Source organism: Mangifera indica, chromosome 1 (assembly GCF_011075055.1).
Source record: "Mangifera indica cultivar Alphonso chromosome 1, CATAS_Mindica_2.1, whole genome shotgun sequence".
Taxonomy (NCBI): domain Eukaryota; kingdom Viridiplantae; phylum Streptophyta; class Magnoliopsida; order Sapindales; family Anacardiaceae; genus Mangifera; species Mangifera indica.
In genome coordinates, this window is record NC_058137.1 from 26,738,964 (window position 1) to 26,762,910 (window position 23,947).

At 36.0% G+C, this 23,947-nt stretch overlaps 2 protein-coding genes and 2 pseudogenes across 2 annotated transcripts; all 4 read right to left on the bottom strand.

Moving 5' to 3' along the window:
- Positions 1–535: 535 nt before the first annotated feature.
- On the bottom strand, positions 536–9,038 carry LOC123192024. Its single transcript, XM_044604529.1, is given in 13 exon segments — positions 536–1,286; positions 1,373–1,523; positions 1,609–1,846; positions 1,939–2,149; positions 2,230–2,348; positions 2,420–2,554; positions 2,699–3,988; positions 5,861–6,158; positions 6,285–6,742; positions 6,870–7,080; positions 7,155–7,273; positions 7,373–7,513; positions 7,679–9,038. Coding segments are annotated over 13 exon segments (4,980 nt in total). The 5' UTR covers positions 8,976–9,038; the 3' UTR covers positions 536–974.
- Positions 9,039–12,340: 3,302 nt separating this feature from the next.
- LOC123223411 (G-type lectin S-receptor-like serine/threonine-protein kinase At4g27290) lies at positions 12,341–16,204 on the bottom strand. Its single transcript, XM_044646577.1, has 7 exons — positions 14,188–16,204; positions 13,955–14,086; positions 13,665–13,828; positions 13,372–13,582; positions 13,040–13,277; positions 12,802–12,952; positions 12,341–12,707 (listed from the first exon to the last, which is right to left on the bottom strand). The coding sequence occupies exons 1-7, from the start codon at positions 15,533–15,535 to the stop codon at positions 12,399–12,401; spliced, it is 2,553 nt and encodes an 850-aa protein (XP_044502512.1). The 5' UTR covers positions 15,536–16,204; the 3' UTR covers positions 12,341–12,398.
- A 1,176-nt stretch (positions 16,205–17,380) lies between these two features.
- Positions 17,381–20,949, bottom strand: LOC123223505 (annotated as a pseudogene).
- A 248-nt stretch (positions 20,950–21,197) lies between these two features.
- LOC123223476 lies at positions 21,198–22,578 on the bottom strand (annotated as a pseudogene).
- Positions 22,579–23,947: the final 1,369 nt, after the last annotated feature.

Genomic DNA, 23,947 nt, shown 5'->3' on the forward strand with positions numbered 1-23,947 from the left:
AAATTCTAATATCTTTGAACAAATCTCACATCGATAAAACATAAAAAAGATTCTTAGTATATATGAGCATCCTATATTGCTTGGGATGTTAAAACAAAATTGATTAAATAATTTATGAATTTATAAATTGTCAAAAAACATTTTTTGTTGTAAATCCTAAAAGCAAAAGTACATTGAACTCGGTAAAAGGGTAAATGTAATATCCCTAAACAAATCTCATATCATCAAAATATGGAAGAGACAAAACTATTTAAATAATATATAATCTCCTAAGCTATCAAGGCCCAAAACAAAAAATCGTGATGGATTCTATGTCCAAAAATAACAATATTTTCAATAATAGACTGGATAGTCTACTATTGAACCAGAATGTTACAAGAAGCTCTAGCTATGCCCATGGACTTACCTGAGTTGAACTTTTCGGTTATTAAATGCACCACATGGCTGGGTAAAACTTCCCTCCAATAGTTAAACCATGTATGTTTTGTGAGGTTAAAATGCACCAGTTGCCTAACTTTGAGGCCCAAGCACAAAATGAAAACAGTAAGCAGCCTTCACATATATCAGTGATTAGTTTTGGCGAAGAGGACTTCATTTTTAGGAACCGAGAGGAATGGTATACAGCGAACATCTGTACCTCTTCTCCAAAAAAAGAAATTAATAACAATAAAACTATGTATATACATTTTTGATATACAATTTAAGTATACAGATAATGTATCATTATGTGATTGAATGATTTTAGATTAAAGATAAAATAATATCCAATCACATGATGATATTTCATATATGTATTGAAATTGTGTATCAAAAGTATGTACACATAACATTACTCAACTAATAAAGCTTAGCCAACAGTTCATAATTGAATGGGACAGAGACAACACATTTATCATACGGTGAACTTTTATCCAGATTGTTTTGCTTAGATTTTACCAGAAACTACATTGCTTTATCTGTGAAGTAGGGCCTTTTTAACGAGCCTCTATCAGCGAGAATGTCATTTCATTTGTTGAAGATGGTACCTCCTTGCTAAAGCTTGATGAGGACTCTGATACACGTAGTTTCCTTTCAGTGAAAAAACCAGGCTGCTTTGGTTGAGGCAATGACCTTTCACCACTCAACATCAGAACCACAGTCGACATGCTTGGCCTGTCTTCTGGAGCTTGTTGAACACACAACAGACCGACATGAATGCATCGTAGTAATTCAGATAAAGCACAAGAATCATCTAATGATTTATTGATTAGTTCCGCTGGTCTCCCTTCTATCCACAGTCTCCATGCCTGAAACAGATGATATTTACATTGATTTACATTACACAAGCATGCTTTAATTATGTGACACCTTAAATCTTATGTATGAAGCTTACATGTCCAAGAAGGCTATGGGGGTGGTCAGCATGGTGAAATCCTCTGTTTCTCTTCCCAGTCATCATCTCCAGTACTAAAACACCGAAACTGTAGACATCAGATTTCACCGAGAAGAGCCCTTCTCCTGCATACTCAGGAGACATATAACCACTGAAACAATTGCATTGCAAAGAGTCAAATAAGGGATTTTAGGGATGATGAAAGACCAATAATGAAACAAATGCAAGTTACTTACTATGTTCCAACTACTCTATTTGTGTTTGCCTCAGTTTGATTTGCTCCAAATGTCCTGGCCATGCCAAAGTCCGAAATTTTTGGGTTCATTTCATTATCTAATAGAACATTACTAGCCTTCAGATCTCTATGTATAATCCTCAATCTAGAGTCTTGATGAAGATACAGAAGCCCCCTAGCAATCCCTCCAATAATGTTGATTCGCTTACTCCAATCTAGTAATTTGCTTTTAGTTTCATCTGAACAGTTTCTCATCCAAATTAGTCCTCAGCCTATTATTAAATTCCTAAGGAAGAGGATGTGGAAAGTGACAGTTTGAATAACATCTCACCAAAAATGAAGTAGTCTAAGCTTTTGTTAGGCATGTATTCATAAATTAACATTCTTTCATCTCGTTGAGTGCAGCAACCAAGAAGCTTAACCAGATTTCGGTGCTGAAGTTTAGCAGTCAGAATAACTTCATTTTTGAACTCCTCCTTCCCTTGTCCAGAACATTTTGAAAGCTTTTTAACTGCAATTTCTTGCCCATCTACTAATGTACCCTGGAAGTCATCATTCACAAAAGCTGAAAATCCTACTTTGAATGGAAAAACAACAGTTTATCTGCAGATTGTAATGTTACCTTGTAAACAGGTCCAAAACCCCCTTCTCCCAGCTTGTTCTTCTCAGAAAAATTGCCGGTGGCATTAGCTATTGTTGTCCAGTCAAACATGTGTAAATCTGTTTCTTCATTCCCCTTGCCTGTATCAAACGATTTATGGATATTATTGTTATTGAATGAAATCAACAAGATTTTTGTTGAACTTATTTACCTTGATTCCAGAGTTCCCTTTTCTGCCTGTAGAAGATCCATCCTATCATAAACAGTCCCGCTGCTAATAGTATAGATGAAACTATTATCGCCACCAGAATATTCTTTCTTGATTGTGTTCTTCTCTCAATACGAGCTGAAAGGTAGAAAATTCAGATGGCTAACATATTATTGAAACATTGGCCACTTAACAGGACCTTATAGATAAAAAATCTTAACTTATGTGATATCTGTAATAGAATACCATTACACTTGAAGACGAGAAGGGAAACAAGAGTACCTATTTCTGAACTAGCAAGTCGTATATAGAGATCTTGCCCAATATCAGTAAGTTCTCTTATATCAATTAGTTCACCAAACCAGAGCAAACAGCCATTTCCACCTGCTCTGATATCTGAATTTGCATATGCTGTACAAGAGCAATTCTTTAAGCAGATCTTCTCGCATTCTGAAAGGCTGATGTTCCTGTCAGCCCATGCGTTACGAGTGTCAGGCAATTTCACTGCTTTGTGCTTCAGGAAACCATCCCCATTATCGCATCCCAATTTAGTCCTTCGAGCACACCCATCAGACCAATCTGAGAAATTCCATTCATCCGGAAACTTGGGTATAAATCCCTTCAAGCATTCGCATACAGGAGAGTTCATTTTAAAGCCACAACTAGCATCTGGACCACAAAAGGCATATTTTTCACACTGATCAAGTGTCACACCACTGAACCGCGAGAACGATTCCCAGCTTTTGGTTCTTTCCACCCAAGTGAGACGATGAACAACACCTGAGGGGTCCAACACCATCCTTGAAAGGACTGAACTGTTTTTTATGTTGAACCTGTAGAATGTCTCGTTGGCATTCCACACAAACTCAAATGTATAAACTGGATTTGGTTCCAACTGAGGAACCCCCGTCCAACGAAGACCATTCCAAGAACCTGCTCTTAATAGAATTTCAGAACCCTTACGAAGAACTAGTTGAGGAACCCCATGTGGATCTATCATAGACTTAAATTCGCCTTCAGCGGGATCATCTAAGCTCTTCCAGGAAGATAGGAACCTGTTAAGACCAGTAACCAAATTTACTCCAAGTTTCATTCCTGGTAATAAGGTGTCACAAAGATGATCAAAGCTCTGCCACAGAAATCCATCTGGGTTATTATCATCATTTTCATCTTTAACAACGAGATTTCCTGATTCTAAAAGCACAGCAATTGGATTCTTCGCAGTTCTGGATACATTTGATGACCAAACAGTGTAGTTTGAGCTATTGAGAAGGACAAGAGTTCCTTGCTGAGTGATACTTAAAACTCCAGAGTGGTCAGAAATTGGAGCGTCTCTGTTGGCAACCCATGTGACTGTCCCAGTTGACACTTTCTTGTACCAAATTCCCACATACCGGCTCTTCGATTTCCCAGGACTGAAGAATCCCAGTTCAAAACCCTCACCTGCTGAAACTATTGTTTCACCATCTCTAACAGACTGGCCAAAGGTGATGGTGTCTCTTGTAATGGCAGTTGTCACGGTAGAAACTACCAAAACAGAGAAAATTAGCAATATGAAACCTCCCATAGAGTCTCATCTCAAGCTTGCATTCAACATTATTCCCTTGTTATATCTGGCCACCGTAGTTGGCCTAGCAAGCACGGCGTACATACAATAAAGTTTAGTATTTGATAGGGCAGTTATAATTTATTTCCTAGGTACTTTACCTAGAAAGTAGGAATTTTAAAGTAAACATACGGCAGAACATCTTACTTCAGTTGACTTGATCTGTCAATTTTTTGACTCATCTACAGTTATCCCTTAATTAGCGTCATCATTCACGGCATTGATTTAACACTATTTTAAGCAAGAGAATGGGTAATTTATTGCCCTAATATCTTTTGATTGAGCTAGGAAATTATTTACTATTTTGAAAATTAGATTGAATTGATCAATTTAATTGGTTAAATTAGAAATTAGTTCTAATTTTAGTTCGATTAATATTAAAAAGTAATTTCTTTATTAATTTGATTAAACCCAATTAAAATCGATAAATCGATCCAAATCAACAAAATTAGATTTGATTAAAATTTAGAGTATTTTATAAAATTTAATTATTTTTGAATAATTTAATTATTTTAATTAGAGTGAATGAATTTCTAAAAATTTGTAAGAAAAACATAAGTTCAAAAATAAAATAAAAAATAAGAAAAAAAAAGTATCTCATCTCTATTGAAATATTTTCTATAGATAATGATTTGCATAATTTTTTTTTTTTTTTTGCATCATGAGATGGAGACATTTTTTTCATTTAATTATTTCATTAAAATCAGGTAAATAATTGCCACTCATTAGAAAATATGTATTCTAATCACTATAGGTTAAAGTATCTTAACTGGATTTATTTTTCATAAATTTTTAAGCATAGTCTATTAGTTAATCTAATATTGTTTAAAAAAATTCATTATAATTTAATAATAAGTTAAATCGGTCGATTTTTTTATCGAACCATAAAATAATTAGATAACTAATTTGATTATTAGTCTGGTTTTAAAAACATTACCGTTATTTAAAGGTGTTACAAACCAGAAAACGCACAGAATTGCTTGAACAAAGATCCAGAAATAAGTAAGAAAATGGACTGGAAATTTTACTCAAAGATATTGCTCATTGATCAGTAAGGCAATTATGAGGAAGGTAGATGCATAGACCCCCTCTTGGCTTGCAAACTGAATGAAATGACAGACAAAATTCTGGCTATTCAAGAGGCTATTACTGTCCCTTCAGTAAAAACTGCTTTTCTCCCCTCTACTCTCACACTTTATTCTCTATTTTTTCATAAAATATTCTCTATTTTGAATACATAATCTATCATTATGTGAAATTATCTCATTTTAAATACAGTTTTATTTCTAGGGTTTTGTGTTAATCTTAGCACCCTTAAACGATTTGAGATGCATTAACAAATCCAATACCCTTTCGCAATTTGCCGATGTGGGATTTGCATACCACGTTTGAGTACAAGGCCAAGCCTAGGTGCTATTAGAATCTTCCTTAATCATCTCCTTTCGAGCACACTTTGCTAGCTGGTTTTCTCTGCTCTCAATCCTACCTTTATGTGTGCAGATAGTGATCAGGGTTCTATCAGAAGTCATTTTAAACCTTTTAATCTGAAATAAACTGTAACAACTCTTGAGATTGTTTTCAGGTCATTACTCTCTACTGACAGGGAACAGTTAACCACGCCAATAGAAGCCATTGAATCAGCAGTATGTATCTTTATTAGAAAGTAGAAATTACTTTGCTGGTTGTATAATATTATTGAAGATCTAGTAAGATTTTTGGTAAAATATCTCCACAAATCCACATATATAAAAATTCGCTGAGAACTATCCTTAAGCTTATTTACAGTGGATACTCGTAGATTTTTAGTTTTCTTCATGAAGTGCTGTTTCTTCAACGACCCTCTATCAATGAGACTGTGATTTCGTTTGTTGAACATGATTTCTCTTTACTTGACGAGGACTCTGATCCAGTCAGATTTCTTTCTGTGAAAAAACCAGGCTGCTTTGGTTGAGGCAACGATCCTTCACCGCTCAACATTAGAACCACAGTTGACATATTTGGCCTGGCTTCTGGTGCTTGTTGCACACATAACAGACCGACATGAATGCATCGTAGTACCTCAGATAAAGCAGAAGATTCATCTAAAGATTTATCTATTAGCTCCACTGGTCTCCCTTCCATCCACAGTCTCCATGCCTGAACAGAAGGCAACGAAAATTACATTCCACTTCTGTACTTTGAAGAGCTTCTATTAACTATAGGAATCAGATTCTAAATTAAAACGGACAAAATTCTGGTGACAATCTTTTTTCTAAAGCTTACATGTCCAAGAAGGTTATGCTGGTGATCATGATGGTGGAATCCTCTGTTTTTCTTCCCACTCACAGTCTCTAGTACTATAACACCAAAGCTGAAGACATCGGATTTCACCGAGAAGAGCCCATCTACTGCATACTCCGGAGACATATAACCACTGAAACATCGCGATGTGTCAGAGAAGGAAGGCTAAATATGATAAAGGATGAATAATAAAACAAATGCAAGCTTACTTACTATGTTGTTTGTTTTTGTTTGTTTGATGATCCCCCCAAATATCCTAGCCAGACCGAAGTCTGAAATTTTCGGATTCATTTCCTTATCTAATAATATATTACTAGTTTTGAGATCTCTATGTATTATCCTCAGTCTGGAGTCTTGATGAAGATAAAGAAGCCCTCTAGCAATTCCTCCAATAATGCTGACTCGCTTGCTCCAATCCAGTAATTTGCTTCCTTCTTCATCTGAACAGTTTCTCATCCAAGTTAGTCCTCAGCCAATACTTAAATTTTGAAAAACAGATAACTGAATTATACTGATATGAATAAAAACCACAAACAGTGTCTGTCAGTTTCGAAAAGAAGATCAAACCAAAGATAAAGTAGTCCAAGCTTTTGTTTGGCATATATTCGTAAATTAACAATCTTTCATCTTTTAACATGCTGCAGCCAAGAAGCTTTACAAGATTTCGGTGCTGAAGTTTAGCAATCAGAATAACTTCATTTTTGAACTCTTCCTTTCCTTGTCCAGAACTTTTGGAAAGCTTTTTAACTGCAATTTCTTGCCCCTCCAATAAAAGACCCTGGAAAATTATCATTCACAGAAGTAAAATTCTTATTCTAAGTGAAGATAGAACACCTTATTCGAATATTGTACCTTGTAAACAGTTCCAAAACCTCCTTCTCCCAGTTTGTTATTGTCTGAGAAGTTGCAAGTGGCATTAGCTATGGCTGCCCAATCAAATATTGGTAAATCCATTTCTTCATTCCCGTTGCCTTAAATCATTTTATTCAAAGCTGTTAATGCACTTCACTAAAGAGGTATAGCCTAAATTGGAAATTAAATCAACAGGGGTAACTGATGAGCTAATTTACCTTGATTCCTGGGTTTCTTTTTTCTCAAATATAAGATCCATCCACAGATAAGCACAACCATGACCATGGCTAAAAGCATAGATGTAACTATGATGATCACAATCCTTTTCTTTCTGGATTGTCTTCTTCTTTCAATACTAGCTGAAAGATTAAACATAAAAATTCTCACATTTTCTTGAAATTGAACAATAACTTAAGTTTGCTCCTAATGTTGCTAGTAATTAGTACTAGAAATTTGAAAACCATGTCCAACTGTAAAAAGGATTTTGGGTGAAAAGATGAGGCAGAAAAGTAAAGAAATGGTACCTAGTTCTGAAGCAGCCATTCTTATATGGAGGTCTTGTTGATTCTCGGTAAGTGATCTTATATCAACCAGGTCACCAAACCAGAGCAAGCAACCACTTCCTCTAATATCTGAATTTGCATATGCTGTACAAGAGCAATCGTTTAAACACAATTTCTCACATTCCAAAAGGCTGATGTTCTTGTTAATTCTAGATGAACGCGTGTCAGGTAATTTCACTCCTTTGTGCTTCAGAAAGCCATCCCCATTCTTGCAGTCCAATTGTGTCTTTCGAACACACCCATTAGACCAATCTAAATTACTCCACTCATCAGGGAACTTTGGTTTGAATCCTTCCAAACACTCACATGATGGAGTGTTCATATTTATGTTGCAACTAGCGTATGCACCACACAATGCATAATTGTCACATTGATCAAGTGTCAACCCAGAGAACCGTGAAAAAGGCTTCCAACTCTGGCTTCGGTCTATCCATGTTAACCGCTCTGTAACACCTGTTGGACTTAACACCATCCTTGAAGGGACAGAACTATTAGTGACATTAAACCTGTAGAACACTTCCTTCTCGTTCCAAACAAACTCAAATCCATAAACAGGATTTTCTCTCAGTTGAGGCACGCCCGTCCAACGAAGACCGTTCCAGGGACCTGCCCTAAATTGAGTTGCATTCCCCTTTTTAAGAACTAGTTGTGGAACCCCATGTGGATCTATCATATATTTGAAATCTCCATGAGCAGGATCATCTTTGCTCTTCCAGGATGACATGTACCTGTTTAGACCAGTAACCAAGTTTACTCCAAGCTTCATACCTGATAACAAGTTATCACATGGATAATCAAAACTCTGCCACAAAAAGTTATCCGGGTTATTGTCCTCATTCGCATCTTTCACAACAAGATTTCCTGATTCTAATAGCACAGCAACTGGATTATGCGCAATTTTTGACACAGTTGAGGACCAAACAGTGTCATTTGTACTATTGCGAAGAACAAGAACTCCTTTCTCAGTGATAGTTAGAACTCCATAGGAATCTGAGAGGGGAGTATCTCTGTTGGCTACCCATATAACAGTTCTGTCATATTCCTTTCCAGGTAGTTTCTTGTACCAAATTCCTAAGTATCGGTAAGTTGATTTTCCAGGAGTGAAAAAACCAAGTTCAAAAGCTTGACCTGGTGAAACAACGGTACTCTCAGCACTTCTGATGGCTTGGCCAGGGATAATGGTGCCTACTGTAGTGGCTGTTGTTACTGTAGAAACCAGAAAATAGAAGATAAAGAGAATTGTGCAGCCACCTGCCATGCATAGACTCTCTCAAGCCTTAGATCTAATTCTTTATTTCTTTATCAGTTATGTTCTGCGGCCACCAAGACTGACCAGGATTAGTTCATATACCATAAATATTGGTAGGTCGTAGAATTAAATTCTTCCGTAGTTAGCAAAATATCATTTTGGATGGAGTTTATTGAAAATACCAGACCGGTAATTCCTGTAAAAATGTCCACTTATTAATTGAATACACCAAATGCATTTTGGCACACGCTTAACTGGAAATTGCATCCTTAACTGTAAAGACGCGCTTTGGGTTGTAAAACCTAATAACAAAACCATGATGGACTGTGTGTCCAAAGTGGACAATATCTTGACAATGGGCCGGGCTATTGGACCTGGGGTGTTATAAACGGTATCAGAATGGTTCTGCATGTCCTCTTGAACAATAGTGGAGCAAACCTCAACGAGGACGTTGAGTCCCGTAAAGGGGGGTGTATATGATACCCTTAGGCGAATCCCACATCGACAAAGCACTGGAGAGATGCTAGGTCTGTGTATGTATCCCACATTGGTTAGTGGTGGGAGAATTTGAGTGGTTAAATAGTCTGTGAGCTCCTTAACTGTAAAGAGGCGTTTTGGGTTGCAAAACCCAGAAGCAAACTCATGATGGACTGTGTGTCCAAAGTGGATAATATCTTAACAATGGGCTGGGCTATTGGACCTAGAGTGTTACAGATGCATTCTGAGCCAAGTGAAGTGGTTGAAATGGAAAGTAAATCCGAACGACTTTGAAGACTTATTTACTGAAACCCTTCTTTACACACTCAACTTTTAGGTGAAACCCTGCTTAAAGCAAACGACTTTGATGGCATTTTGCAAAAGTGCTGCTTTTTTTAACCCTCCTGAAGGGGGGAGGAGCAAAGCAATATTCTACAGCTTGCAACAAAATTGTTTTCAGAGATTAATTTATGATGGACCCTTTAATTGGAAACCCCCATGGAAGTTGCCAGTAGCTGATATTTATGTTTAAAATGAACATAAATCTTCATGACCAAGTCTCCTTTATCTACATATACACGGCAGCTCTTTCTCTCATTTTCTTTCATTTTCAGAGGAGAGAGTAGGGCTGGACTCGAGCCGAGCCAGCTCGAGCTCGAGTTCGAGCTCAGCTCGGTCAAGCCCGAAATGAGTCAGGCTTAGCCGAGCTCGATCGAGTTCGAGCTACTCGACAAATTTTCTAATTAAAATTTTTCATACAAAACGACGTCGTTTTGACTAATATATATTAAAAACGATATCGTTTTGATAATGAAAAATGAATCGAACCGAATTCGAGTCTGAAACGAGCTGGCCTTAGCCGAACTCGGTCGAGTTCGAGCCCGAACTCGAGCCACCCATATATGAACTAAGCTGAGCTCGAACTCAAACGAGCTCAAACTTAACTCGGCTCGAATCCAGCCCTAGGAGAGAGCAGATGGGACCAAATCTAACTCACTGCCCATAACTTACTTGAAAAAGTTATCATCTTTTCTACCACATGTTTTGCATTTTGACTTGATTGGATAAGTTTGTCTGGATGGTCAAGGCAATTCTAGAAACTGGAATCCGTCATACCAGGACTTGATTTTGATAATTTTTCTATGAAAAAGTTTATTTGGAGAACACGGAATTATACCTAACCGAACAGTCACTTGGGTCAAAGACCATGTCCAGGAACATATTAATATTTAAATAATTTAAAAATATTATTTTTTAGTATTTAAACATACATTTACTACCAATTAATGTGTAATTATCAATATTTATTACTAATAATTACATATTGAACAATAGGTTAACTTTGAGTGGGAAAGAGTCAACAAAGTAGAAACCTTTGCACCATCTTCTCCTTGATTATTGTTTGGGTTTACAAAAATATATTGGCATTTCAATAATTATACAAGTAATATGACAATATCAAGTAGGGAAGGAAGAGTCAATTTAGGGTTGACTCAAATTCGAATGAAATATATAATATTAATTTAAATTATAATTCATTTAAATTAGTACATAATATTATTAGAGAATTATCGGTAAGGTGAATAATATCGTTAGAATAGTTAATGAGATATTATTGAGAAATGAATAATATCATCAGATAAATAAACAAATTAATCTTGAATTAAGTTGTCAAATTAGATCTCTAGTTCAAAATTAACTTATTCAAGTTAGATTACGGAATTTAAACTCTAATTTGAAATTAACTCATTCGAATTAAGTTGTGAATCCAAATCTATTCCTAATTTCAATAGTCGGTTGAGAAGTGTCTCATAGACATCCATTTTTGTTCAAGAACATTTAATTATGGTTGAAAACAAGAAATTTAGTAGGACATTAGAGGTAGAATCATAGGGCAGAAGATAAGCTATGGAGCCAATAATTAATGACATGCTGACCTACAACAACTTGAATACAAAAATGTTGGTGGTGTTAATAATGGATCATTAATTAGGTGGGCTTCTTGGGCCCAAAATTGCTTGTCAAGGCAGCTCTCTTTTCCAATAACAAGAGTAGCACAATACCAAGTTAGAGTTGGAAATAATCCTACTTAAAAATTATGTATGTTGTTGTCCAGCCTTGGATAATCTTTCACTGGACAATATCTTCATTGCTCAGTGTGCTGCACTAAAATTATTGTAGTTTAGATGGCTTGTGTCCCAAAATGATCGGAAAACGCAGAGTTGTTTGGTGTGTAAAATAAAGGAGTTCCTGAAGCCCAAAGCCTTTTCAGTTTGGGCTTGTTTGGCACAACTAGACCTGTTCATAGGCAAGGTCGGGCTGGGCCTTACCAAAACTCATAGCCTTTGAGTCATGCTTCCGTGGGTTGTTTTGTTGTTGTCCACTCATTAAAAATTGAATTTTTATATATATATTTTTAGTTTATTATTTCTTTAAAATTTTTACTGGTTGACCTGTAAGTCCTCCCCATAGCCCTCATTGTCAGTTCTAGGTTGAACTAATGCTTTATTTGCATTAGTTTTTCTAAATCTCAATGATTTAGTTTCTTGATTATATTAATTCTTTCTAAATCTATTAGTTATAAAATTTTCTTTTTATTCTGATCCATGCCTATTTCTTCTAGATTACAAGTTATTTCTTCAACGTCCCTGCTTTATCTGTAATTTTCTATTGATTATTGAATTGTCCTCAGATTCTTGGAAACTCTTCCAATTTTTTCAACCTACATCTTCATGCTTCAATCTTTAAACCTTTCTTTCTTCTTGATTTGTTGCATCAATTTTACTTTTGTTTTTCTTACCTTGAAGACTTTCAAGCTGGAAGGATATCTTGTTCGAGAACTATGGTAGATTGTGGACAAAAATAAATAAATAAAATTATTCTACAAACTCAAGTCGTATAAAATGATTAAGAGGACTATGTTAGATAGAAGAATACTGGATTGACATCATACACTTAACGAGCCTCTAACAATGAGAATGTGATTTCATTGTTTGAAGAAAATTTATGCTTGCCTGTTGAGGACTCCGAGGATTCAGGCAGATTTCTTTCTGTGAAAAAACCAGGCTGTTTCGGTTGAGGCAATGATCTTTCACCACCCAGCATCAGAACAACAGATGCCATAATTGGCCTGTCTTCAGGTGCCTGTTGCACACATAGCAGACCAACATGAATGCACCTTAATATTTCAGGCGATGGGCAAGCCTCATCCAAAGATTCATCAATTAGCTCCAATGGCCTCCCTTCAATCCACAGTTTCCATGCCTGGAAATTGCCGATAAAAACAACAGTTAGATTCCAAGCTAAAAGGCATTTGAAGTTAATGTTCAAATGGGTTTTGGCACATCCTCGTGCTTACATGTCCAAGAAGGTTGTGGTTGTGCTGAGGGTTTTGAAATCCTCTGTTTCTTTTTCCACTTACTATCTCCAGTACTAAAACGCCAAAGCTGAAGACATCAGATTTTACTGAAAAGAGCCCGTCTACTGCATATTCAGGAGACATATAACCACTGCAAGATTGCATTGGAAAAGGGTCAGGGAGGGGATTTGATAACAAATTGCATAAGCTGGATAAGAAAGAAAGCAAGGGCACTTACTATGTTCCTGCAATTTTACTTGTGTTTGCTGTAGTTTGATCACCCCAGAATGTCCTAGCCATACCAAAATCTGAAATTTTGGGGTTCATTTCATGATCTAATAATACATTACTAGCTTTCAGGTCTCTATGTATAATTCTCAATCTAGAATCTTGATGAAGATAAAGAAGCCCTCTGGCAATTCCCTCAATAATATTGATGCGCTTGCCCCAATCCAGTAATTTCCTTCTTTTTTCATCTAAAAAATTCCCCATCAAAGTTAGTTCTTAGCTCTGTGATTAAATGGGTACTATATGACTGAAAAAAATTGTCTGTGTGAAGATATATCATACCAAAAATAAAGTTGTCCAAGCTTTTGTTGGGCATGTATTCATAAACTAACATTCTGTCATTTTGATGACTGCAACAACCAAGAATCTTTACAAGATTTCGGTGCTGAAGTTTAGCAATCAGAAGAACTTCATTTCTGAACTCTACCATTCCTTGTCCAGAAGTTGTTGAAAGCCTTTTAACTGCAATTTCTTGTCCCTCTATCAACTTACCCTGCAAACCATCACTCAAACATTAATCTTTTTTTTCTATGAAGTTTTGTAGCACAAAACTTGTTTGCATGCTGCAAAGTTACCTTGTAAACAGGCCCAAAACCACCTTCTCCCAGCTTGTTATTGTTTGAAAAGTTGTTAGTGGCGTTAGCTATGGTGGTTAAATCAAACATTGGCAGTTCCATTTCACTTTCCCTGCTGTCTTTATTGCTGTGGTCTAAAAATTGATGGGTGTTCTCAGTCCTCCCTGCAGGTTTATCAGAGAAAATTGGCAAGCAATATTTACAGTGAGACAACAATCGTTTCATGTCTACAAAATAGAACAAATTGAACCAAATTTAGTCTAGCAGAGATTCTTATTTAGTTATTTTACCTTGATTCTTCAGTTTCTTTCTCAGCATATATGCGATACATCCTATTGCAAGGACTCCCATGGCTGCAATTACAGATGTTACTATGATCACCACATGCTTGTTACTGAATTGCCCTCTTTTCCTAATTATATCTGAAACATTGAAAATAGAGTTATTAAACAAATTTTAGCAGTAAAATTGTGAAGAAATACTATAGAGTTAAAGAACAAGATATGTCAATAAGGAAGAATACCTAGTTCTGAAGCAGCCATCTTAACATAGAGATCTTGCCCACTGTCACTGTCAGAATAATCTCTTATGTCAATGAGGTTACCATACCAGAGCAAACAACCACTTCCCCCATCTCTGACATCTAAATTTGCATATGCTGTGCAAGAGCAATTGTCAAGACAGAGTTTGTCACATTCCAAAAGACTGATGTTCTTATCAGCCTTTGAATGACTCGTATCCGGCAATTTTACAGCCGAAACCTTCAAAAAGCCATCTCCAGTCTCACTGCAGTTCAATGGAGTCCTTGGAACACACCCATCGGACCAATCGAAGATATTCCAATCTCCTGGAGATTTGGGTGAGAATCCATCCAGGCAACCACATACACCTGGAGGGTTATTAATGTTACAACTAGTATATGCACCACACAGGTCATAATTGTCACACTGATCACTCATTGTTGCAGAATATGGAGCCCATCTTCCCGCTCGATCTATCCATGTGAAACGCTGCAACTGACCTGAAGGGCTCAGCACCATCCTTGAAGGGACTGAATTATTCAGGATTTCGAATTTGTAGTACACTTCATTCTCATTCAATACAAACTCGTAAGTATATACTGAATTTGGTTTCAGTGTTGGAGCTCCTGTCCAACGGAGACCATTCCAGGAACCTGATCTAAATAGTATATCTGATCCCTTTCTAAGATATGCTTGCGGATACCCATCAGGGTCTATGCCAAATGTGTAATCTCCTTTAGAAGGATCATCTAAGCTCTTCCAGGATGACAAAAACCTGTTCAAACCTGTAACAAAGTTTATGCCAAGTTTCATACCTGGTAATAAAGTATGAGATGGATAATCGAAGCTCTGCCACAAGAAGTTGTCTGTGCTATCATCATCATTTTTATCTTTCAAAACAAGGTTTCCTGAATCTAAGAGCACGGCGACAGGATTCTGAGCTGTTTTCGACAAATTTGATGACCAAATAGTGTTATTTGTGCTATTGAGAAGCACAAGATCTCCCTGAAGATTAATACTAAGAACTCCTGAGAGATCAGAAAGTGGAGAATCTCTATTAGCAACCCAAGCAACTGTCCCAGGTGAAATTTTCTTATACCAAATCCCCAAGTATCTGCTATTTGATGTTCCTGGACTGAAGAACCCAAGTTCAAAGCTTTCTCCTGCTGAAACTACTGTCTCCCCGTCTCTAATAGATTGGCCCATAGAAATTGTGTCTTCTGCAGTGACAGTTCTTATGGAACAAACCAGAAACAGGCATATAACCAGGATTCTGAAGCCCCCTAAAGAACTCTTCATGCTTAACTTCAAGCCCTTGCTGTTACATTTTAGCCAAAATTGGCCTAGCATAGTTATAGTGATATATGATGCATATAGACATTTTGATTTCCAGGAAATCTTTTAAGCTTGTCAAAAAAGACTGTAGTGTTAGGGTACCAAATTAGCAACAAAGTCCAAAAGGTTAAAATTTTTAATTAAGAAGAAAGAAGTTTAAGTACAATAAAATAACCCAGAAAATACAAAACAATATGAAAGCCTCGAAAAGCAAGCCATGGCAACCCTGAACAGAGAAGTTTAATTTCTTCAGCTAATGTGAACGTGTTACCAGCCTAATTCAAAATGAAAGGAACTGATAAAGACATCCAAAAAAACACAAAACAATCTGGACTAGTTGTTTACTAATACAAGTCTTAACAAAGGAATTTCATAGGGTACCGGCCGCCACTGGTAAAGTTGCTGGGGCCATGGCCCATCAGTGAAGCTTGCGCTATGATCTTGCAGTTGCTATCTTCCATTTTTTCTCTCATATTAAAATCTAAAAATCAATCGAGAGCCAATCTACTTCTATAACGTTGGCACCAGGGCAAAGTAGATAGTGAAAGGCTTGTTAATGAATTGAGCTTAGGCCTTTGCAGATGTTGTGTTGTAAATTTTCTGATAACTTCCAAAAAAGCTTCGAGAAAAATCATAGTTTGGCGTTCATTTATGACTTTACCAACTAATCTGAGGAATTTTTTGCCAACAATATGACTCACCATCGAAAATTAGTTTAATTAAATCTACAGATCAAATTCTCTGATTAAGACCTTTAACCACCTCGATTTACTTGAGCTGAAAGGTTTGCAACAGGGAAATAAAAGTAACACCAAAACCCTTGTCATGTTCCACATGTCTTTTGACTCCAAAATTGCGGCTTCTTCGGGGGAGGTAGTTTCCTTCCTAAGTTCTATTCTTTTCTCTTCTTTCTGTAACTGCATGGCTCTTAAATTTTCACAGATTCCCCCAATCGTACAATTACAATTGTTTTAAGCGTAATCTTTTTCTTGTATGGACAAACTACATATGAGAATAACATTACATCATAGTGAGCTCAAACATGTCTGAAATTGAGTTGGGGTAGACAAGTTAGCTTGATTTTGCCCAATCATTTACAAATCCCTTTTTTTCGACCATTTTCATCTTTTTTTTAAATAATTTTTCATTAATAATAATAATTTATCTTTTTTTATACTCTCTCTAATAACTTTTATGATAACTTGTTTGATAAATCATCCTTACTTTAAATGAGTTTCAATTGAATTATCTGAATTCAAATCCATTTCTATTTAGACTGTACTCGAATCAATCCTTACTAAACCTGAGTAATTTTGTTGATAACAAATGAAAGATTAAAAAGGAAATAAAATAAAGCAAAGGGAGCATCATAACCTAGGGAGGTTCAATATAGCCCAATAAATTGTGGGCTGGGCTCTTTTGGAACTCTGTGCCCAAGCCTAACATGAGACGACCCAAGTAAAATAACTTGGTAGCGTGTCAAAAGCTAACTTTCAATGAACATATGATATTATAAAAATGGATAAGCTAATAACTTGGTTTAATTTCATCTCTCTTTACCATGAATGTGTTTAGTTCTTATTAAATTTTAAAAAACTATATGATAATTATTATAATTTTATAAATGTTTTTATTAGATAGATTCGATTTTATCTTTTCTAACAAAAGCTGTAAATTAATTGATTGAAAAAAATTTTTATCTGTCTGATAATAAGTTTACAAAGAAGATATTATTTTATTTTTAATTTAAAATTATTTAACCACATGATAACATATTTACTATCCAATTAGGTATATGCCTATGCATTTTGCCATCTGGTTTTCTTATTCTGTAAAAGGATTTTCCTCGTATGCATATCCTCCAAATATTTTCTTTCTTTCAAAATTCGGATGGTTTTGCCAATGCTTTCAACGAAATCAAATCATAGCCATTTAGACACTCTTCTGTCTCCAGGAATTCACTAAGCTCTCACAGAAAGTAAGAGACTATGGCCTTTTATAATGTGATCAAAACATATGCACAAAGAAAACTATTTTGAGGATAAAAACATATTCTGCAAATCTATGCAGGCTCTGTTACAAGATGTGTATTTTATCGAGGCTCTAGCAATGTAACAGTTACTTCATTGGTTGAAGATAAATCTTGCTTGCCTGTTGAAGAATCTCCTTCTGTCAAACTCCTTTCTAAATAAAACCCGGGTTTCTTAGGCTGAGCCAATGCTACATCACTACTCAGCATCAACATTGCGGTCGACATGCCTGGTCTATCTTCTGGACTTTGTTGCACACATAATAAGCCCACATGAATTGAACGTAACACTTCGGATATGTTCCACAATTCCTTCACAGATTTGTCGATCAATTCGTTAGAACGGCCTTCATTGAACAGTCTCCAAGCCTGAAAAATTTGAAACCGTAAGAAGAAGAGAACTAGTTATACTAAAAGAAAACAATAAAACTATATGCATTTAATTTCAAATGTCCAGTTGGATACACCAAAAATGTGTTAAGAATAATGTATCATCCAATCATATGACAATATGTTATCTAGGTATACAAAAACAATAAAACATCATATTTGCCTTTACATGCCCAAGAAGGTTGAGGTTGTGATCAGAGTGAGTAAATCCCCTGTTTCTCTTCCCACTGACTATCTTTAATACCAAAACTCCAAAACTATAGACCTCAGATTTTGTGGAGAAGAGTCCATCAATTGTATACTCTGGAGACATGTAGCCGCTGCGGCCGAAAAATTGAATAAGTTTACATGCAATAGCAAGTTGAAGATAAATTGCATTAATCATTGAGACTGCTTACTATGTTCGAACAACTTTGTTTGTATTTGCAGCTGTTTCATCTCCGCCAAAACTTCTTGCCAATCCAAAGTCTGAAATTTTTGGATTCATATTATGATCTAATAAAATATTGCTAGCTTTTAGATCCCAGTAAATGATTCTTAATCTGGAATCTTGATGAAGATAAAGAAGTCCCCTAGCAATGCCATTGATGATGTTGAAGCGCTTAGGCCAATCCAATACTTTGCTTCTGTTTTGATCTGCTCAATTTTTTTCCTTTAGAAACAATCTAATGCTGCTAATTATGCAAATAGTGGAAATGAAGTGAAACCAATGAGGGTCTTGAGAGAACCATACCGAAAATAAAGAAGTTCAAGCTCTTGTTAGGCATATATTCATAGATCAGCAACCTTTCTTCTGCTTGAATACAGCAACCGAGAAGCTTCACTAAGTTGCGGTGCTGAAGTTTAACAATACATGAAACTTCATTCTTGAACTCATCAATTCCCTGCCTCGATGTCTGTGAAAGCCTCTTCACCGCTATTTCTTGCCCATCTTTTAATTTTCCCTGGAAAAAATAGTTTGTCAGTAGCCAATCTTTATATGCACTGGTGAATTTAGTTAGTTTTCACTAAAAAGATAATATTGCTTTTGAATATATCAAAAAATGCAGATATTAAAGCCTAAATCATGCATTCTGAAGATTGCATAGCAGCAAGAATAATAACCAAGAAGCCATAAGCAATATTGGGATAACCTTGTAAACTGATCCGAATCCGCCCTGGCCAAGCATATTGTTCAATGAAAAATGACCAGTTGCATCTGTTAATGTAGCAAAATCAAATAATGGTAGCTCCAAATCTTCTGTCTCTCATTCTTCAGTGAAGTCATGCTCTTGGTTCAGCACAAAAGCCCCTAGGCCCCCTACAAAAATAGAAACAGTGGAGCTCAGGGAGGATGCTAGCGAAACTTAAGAAATTTATCAAGGTGTCCCTGCTTGATGCAAAAACAAATCGAAAGGAAAATGAAACTTCCTACATTCCATCATCAAGAAGAGCCAAATAAGAACATTAGTCGAATAATATGATAATAATACTTATCCTTCAATAAAAATCAAGCGGAACTACCTTTTCTCTTAAATTTAGCCATTTTCTTCAAGATAATGAAGATCAAGAAAAGACCTAAGAGAATTATTACAAAGCATAACAAAGGGATGAATATCTTCATAATCCGTTCTTTTCCTTTGGAACTTCTGCATGCAGCTGCATAGCCAAATTAAGTGAAAATTGTCATTAATTCAGCAGTATGATTATGACTTAGATTAAATGAATACATTACCAATTCCTGAGGCAGCCAGTCTTATGTATATATCTTGCCCATTTTCATTATACTGTCTGATATCAAGCAGATCATTGAACCAAAGTATGCATCCACTTCCTCCTCCATTGATATCCATATTGGCATATGCAGTACATGAGCAGTTCATCAAACACACCTTCTTGCATTCTTCAAGGTTCATGGTTTTATTATACCAAGACTGCCGCGTGTCAGGCACTTTAATTCCAGAATATTTCAGAAAATCTTCCCCTTCGCTGCAATCCAATGAGACCTTCCGCACACATCCATGAGACCAATCAGCTGCGACCCATTCTTCGGGGAATTTTGGCTCAAATCCCTCCAAGCACCCGCATGCTGGGGAATTGTTTATGTTGCAACTACCATGTGCACCACACAATGCATACCTGTCACAATCATCCATTGATGCATCTACGTACAGGTTCCATTCCTTAGTTCGATCAACCCATATGTATCACTGCAGAGCTCCATTCTTGTCACAACTGGCTGTTAACCAGTTCATACTTGTAGTATATTTCCTCATCATTGAAAACAAATTCGAATGTGTAAATTGGGTTAGGTTTTAAATTTGGCATACCACTAAACCTGAGACCATTCCATGGACCAGACCTGAACCTCAAAACTGAACCCTTCCATAAAAGAAGCTGTGGTACTCCACCAGGATCAAGCCGGTTTGAATATTCACCTGCAGAAGGATCATCTGGACTCTTCCAGGATGTCAAGTCTTTTTTCAGGCCAGTGCGAAAGTCTATACCGGCCTTCATGCCTGCTAAAAATGTGTTACCAGGGTAATCAAAACTCTGCCACAAGAAGTTTTCGGGGTTATCATCATTTACATCTACCACAACAAGATTTCCTGTATCCAAAAGCCGTGCAACTGGATTGGTAGCCGATCTTGATAACTTGGAAGACCAGATGGTATCATTTGTACTATTGACAAGGGCAAGATTTCCTTCATCAAGAAACTTAAGCACCCCTGAAGAATCATTAAGGGGATTATCTCTGTTGGCAACCCAAACAACTGTCCCAGTAGCTATCTTCTTGTACCATATCCCCAAGTAACGTTTTTCAGATTTTCCAGGATTAAAAAATCCCATCTCAAAATTTCCTTCTGCGGACACTATGGTTTCATCATCTTTAAGTGATTGCTTTGCATCAAGAGCGTCTCTTGCTGAACAGCCTATTGTGAAAAATAATGAAATAAAATATATGATAAGGACAACAAAGCCTGCAACTGATACCTTCATACTTCTTAGTTTATGGCCAACATGAAGAAAACTTCATTAGTCGTCTAAGTTTGGCGAGGAAATTGATCTGCAACAAATGAACTTAATTTGGTGGGATGGAGGATTAATTTTCCGGCTAGTGTTTGAACAACCAATCTTTTTCTTTTTGCAAGTTTTGCTTTATATGGTATACTTGGTCCAATTATAATCGTCAAGTCAATCAAAAATTTTTTTTCCAATTTTGCAGCTGCAATGTGGCGCATTTATTAATGATTTCTCCTTCAAATTTGACAAATGAAGATTGAATAATACCAGAACCAGCCATTTAAAAAACTCCTCAAGACTTTAGTTTTGAGGAAAAATGATAGGATATCACATAAAAATCTTTACCTATTTCTGAACTAGCAAGTCGTATATAGAGATCTTGCCCAATGTCAGTAAGTTCTCTTATATCAATTAGTTCACCAAACCAGAGCAAACAGCCATTTCCACCTGCTCTGATATCTGAATTTGCATATGCTGTACAAGAGCTGTTCTTTAAGCAGATCTTCTCGCATTCCAAAAGACCAATGTTCTTGTCAGCCCATGCGTTACGAGTGTCAGGCAATTTCACTGATTTGTGCTTCAGGAAACCATCCCCATTATCGCATCCCAATTTAGTCCTTCGAGCACACCCATCAGACCAATCTGAGAAATTCCATTCATCCGGAAACTTGGGTATAAATCCCTCCAAGCATTCGCATACAGGAGCGTTCATTTTAAAGCCACAACTAGCATCTGGACCACATAAGGCATATTTTTCACACTGATCAAGTGTCACACCACTGAACCGCGAGAACGATTCCCAGCTTTTGGTTCTTTCCACCCAAGTGAGACGATGAACAACACCTGAGGGGTCCAACACCATCCTTGAAAGGACTGAACTGTTTTTTATGTTGAACCTGTAGAATGTCTCGTTGGCATTCCACACAAACTCAAATGTATAAACTGGATTTGGTTCCAACTGAGGAACCCCCGTCCAACGAAGGCCATTCCAAGAACCTGCCCTTAATAGAATTTCAGAACCCTTACAAAGAACTAGCTGAGGAACCCCATGGGGATCTATCATAGACTTAAATTCGCCTTCAGCGGGATCATCTAAGCTCTTCCAGGAAGATAGGAACCTGTTAAGACCAGTAACCAAATTTACTCCAAGTTTCATTCCTGGTAATAAGGTGTCACAAAGATGATCAAAGCTCTGCCACAGAAATCCATCTGGGTTATTATCATCATTTTCATCTTTAACAACGAGATTTCCTGATTCTAAAAGCACAGCAATTGGATTCTTCGCAGTTCTGGAAACATTTGATGACCAAACAGTGTAGTTTGAGCTATTGAGAAGGACAAGAGTTCTTGCTGAGTGATATTTAAAACTCCAGAGTGGTCAGAAATTGGAGCATCTCTGTTGGCAACCCATGTGATTGTCCCAGTTGACACTTTCTTGTACCAAATTCCCACATACCGGCTCTTCGATTTCCCAGGACTGAAAAATCCCAGTTCAAAACCCTCACCTGCTGAAACTATTGTTTCACCATCTCTAACAGACTGGCCAAAGGTGATGGTGTCTCTTGTAATGGCAGTTGTCACGGTAGAAACTACCAAAACAGAGAAAATTAGCAATATGAAACCTCCCATAAACTCTCATATCAAGCTTGCATTCAACATTATTCCCTTGTTATATGTGGCCACCGTAGTTGGCCTAGCAAACACGGCGTACATACAAAAAAGTTTAGTATTTCATAGGGCAGTTATAATTTATTTCTTAGGTACTTTAACTAGAAAGTAGGAATTTTAAAGTAAACATACGGCAGAACATCTTACTTCAGTTGACTTGATCTGTCAATTTTTTGACTCATCCACAGTTATCCCTAAATTAGCGTCATCATTCACGGCATTGATTTAACACTATTTTAAGCAAGGGAATGGGTAATTTATTGCCCTAATATCATTTGAATGAGTTGGGGAATTATCTACTATTTTGAAAATTAGATCGGATTGATTAATTTAATTGATTAAATTAGAAATTAGATCTAATTTTGGTTTGATTAACATTAAAAAATAATTTATTTATTAACTTGATTAAACCCAATTAAAATCGATAAATCGATAAATCGATTAAAATCAATAAAATTAGATTTGATCAAAATTTAAAGTATTTTATAAAATTTAATTATTTTTGAATAATTTCATTATTTTAGATTAGAGTGGATAAATTTCTAAAAGTTTATAAGAAAAACATAAGTTCAAAAATAAAATAAAAAATATTAAAAAAATGTATCTCATATCCATTAAAATATTTTCTATAGATAATGATTTGCATATTTTTTTTTTTTTTTTACATAATGAGATAGAAAATATATATTCTAATTACTATAGGTTTGAGTATCTTAATTGAATTTATTTTTTATAAATTTGTAAACATAGTCTATTGGTTAATCTAATATTATTTAAAAAAATTTATTATAATTTAATAATAAGTTAAATCGATAAATTTTTTATTGAACCATAAACTAATGAGATAACTAATTAGATCATTAGTTTGGTTTTAAAAACATTACCTTTATTTAAAGGTGTTACAAACCAGAAAACGCACAGAATTGCTTGAACAAAGATTCAGAAATAAGTAAGAAAATGGACTGGTAATTTTACTCAAAGATATTGCTCATTGATCAGTAAGGCAATTATAAGGAAGGTAGATGCATAGACCCCCTCTTGGCTTGCAAACTGAATAAAATGACAGACAAAATTCTGGCTATTCAAGAGGCTATTACTGTCCCTTCAGTAAAAACTGCTTTTCTCCCCTCTACTCTCACACTTTATTCTCTATTTTTTCATAAAATATTGTCAACTTTGAATACATAATCTATCATGGTGTGAAATTATCTTGTTTTAAACACACAGTTTTACTTTTAGGCTTTGCGTTAATCTTAGTACCCTTAAACGATTTGAGATGCATTAACAGATCCAATATCCTTTTCATGATTTGTCGATGTGGGATTTACATACCACAT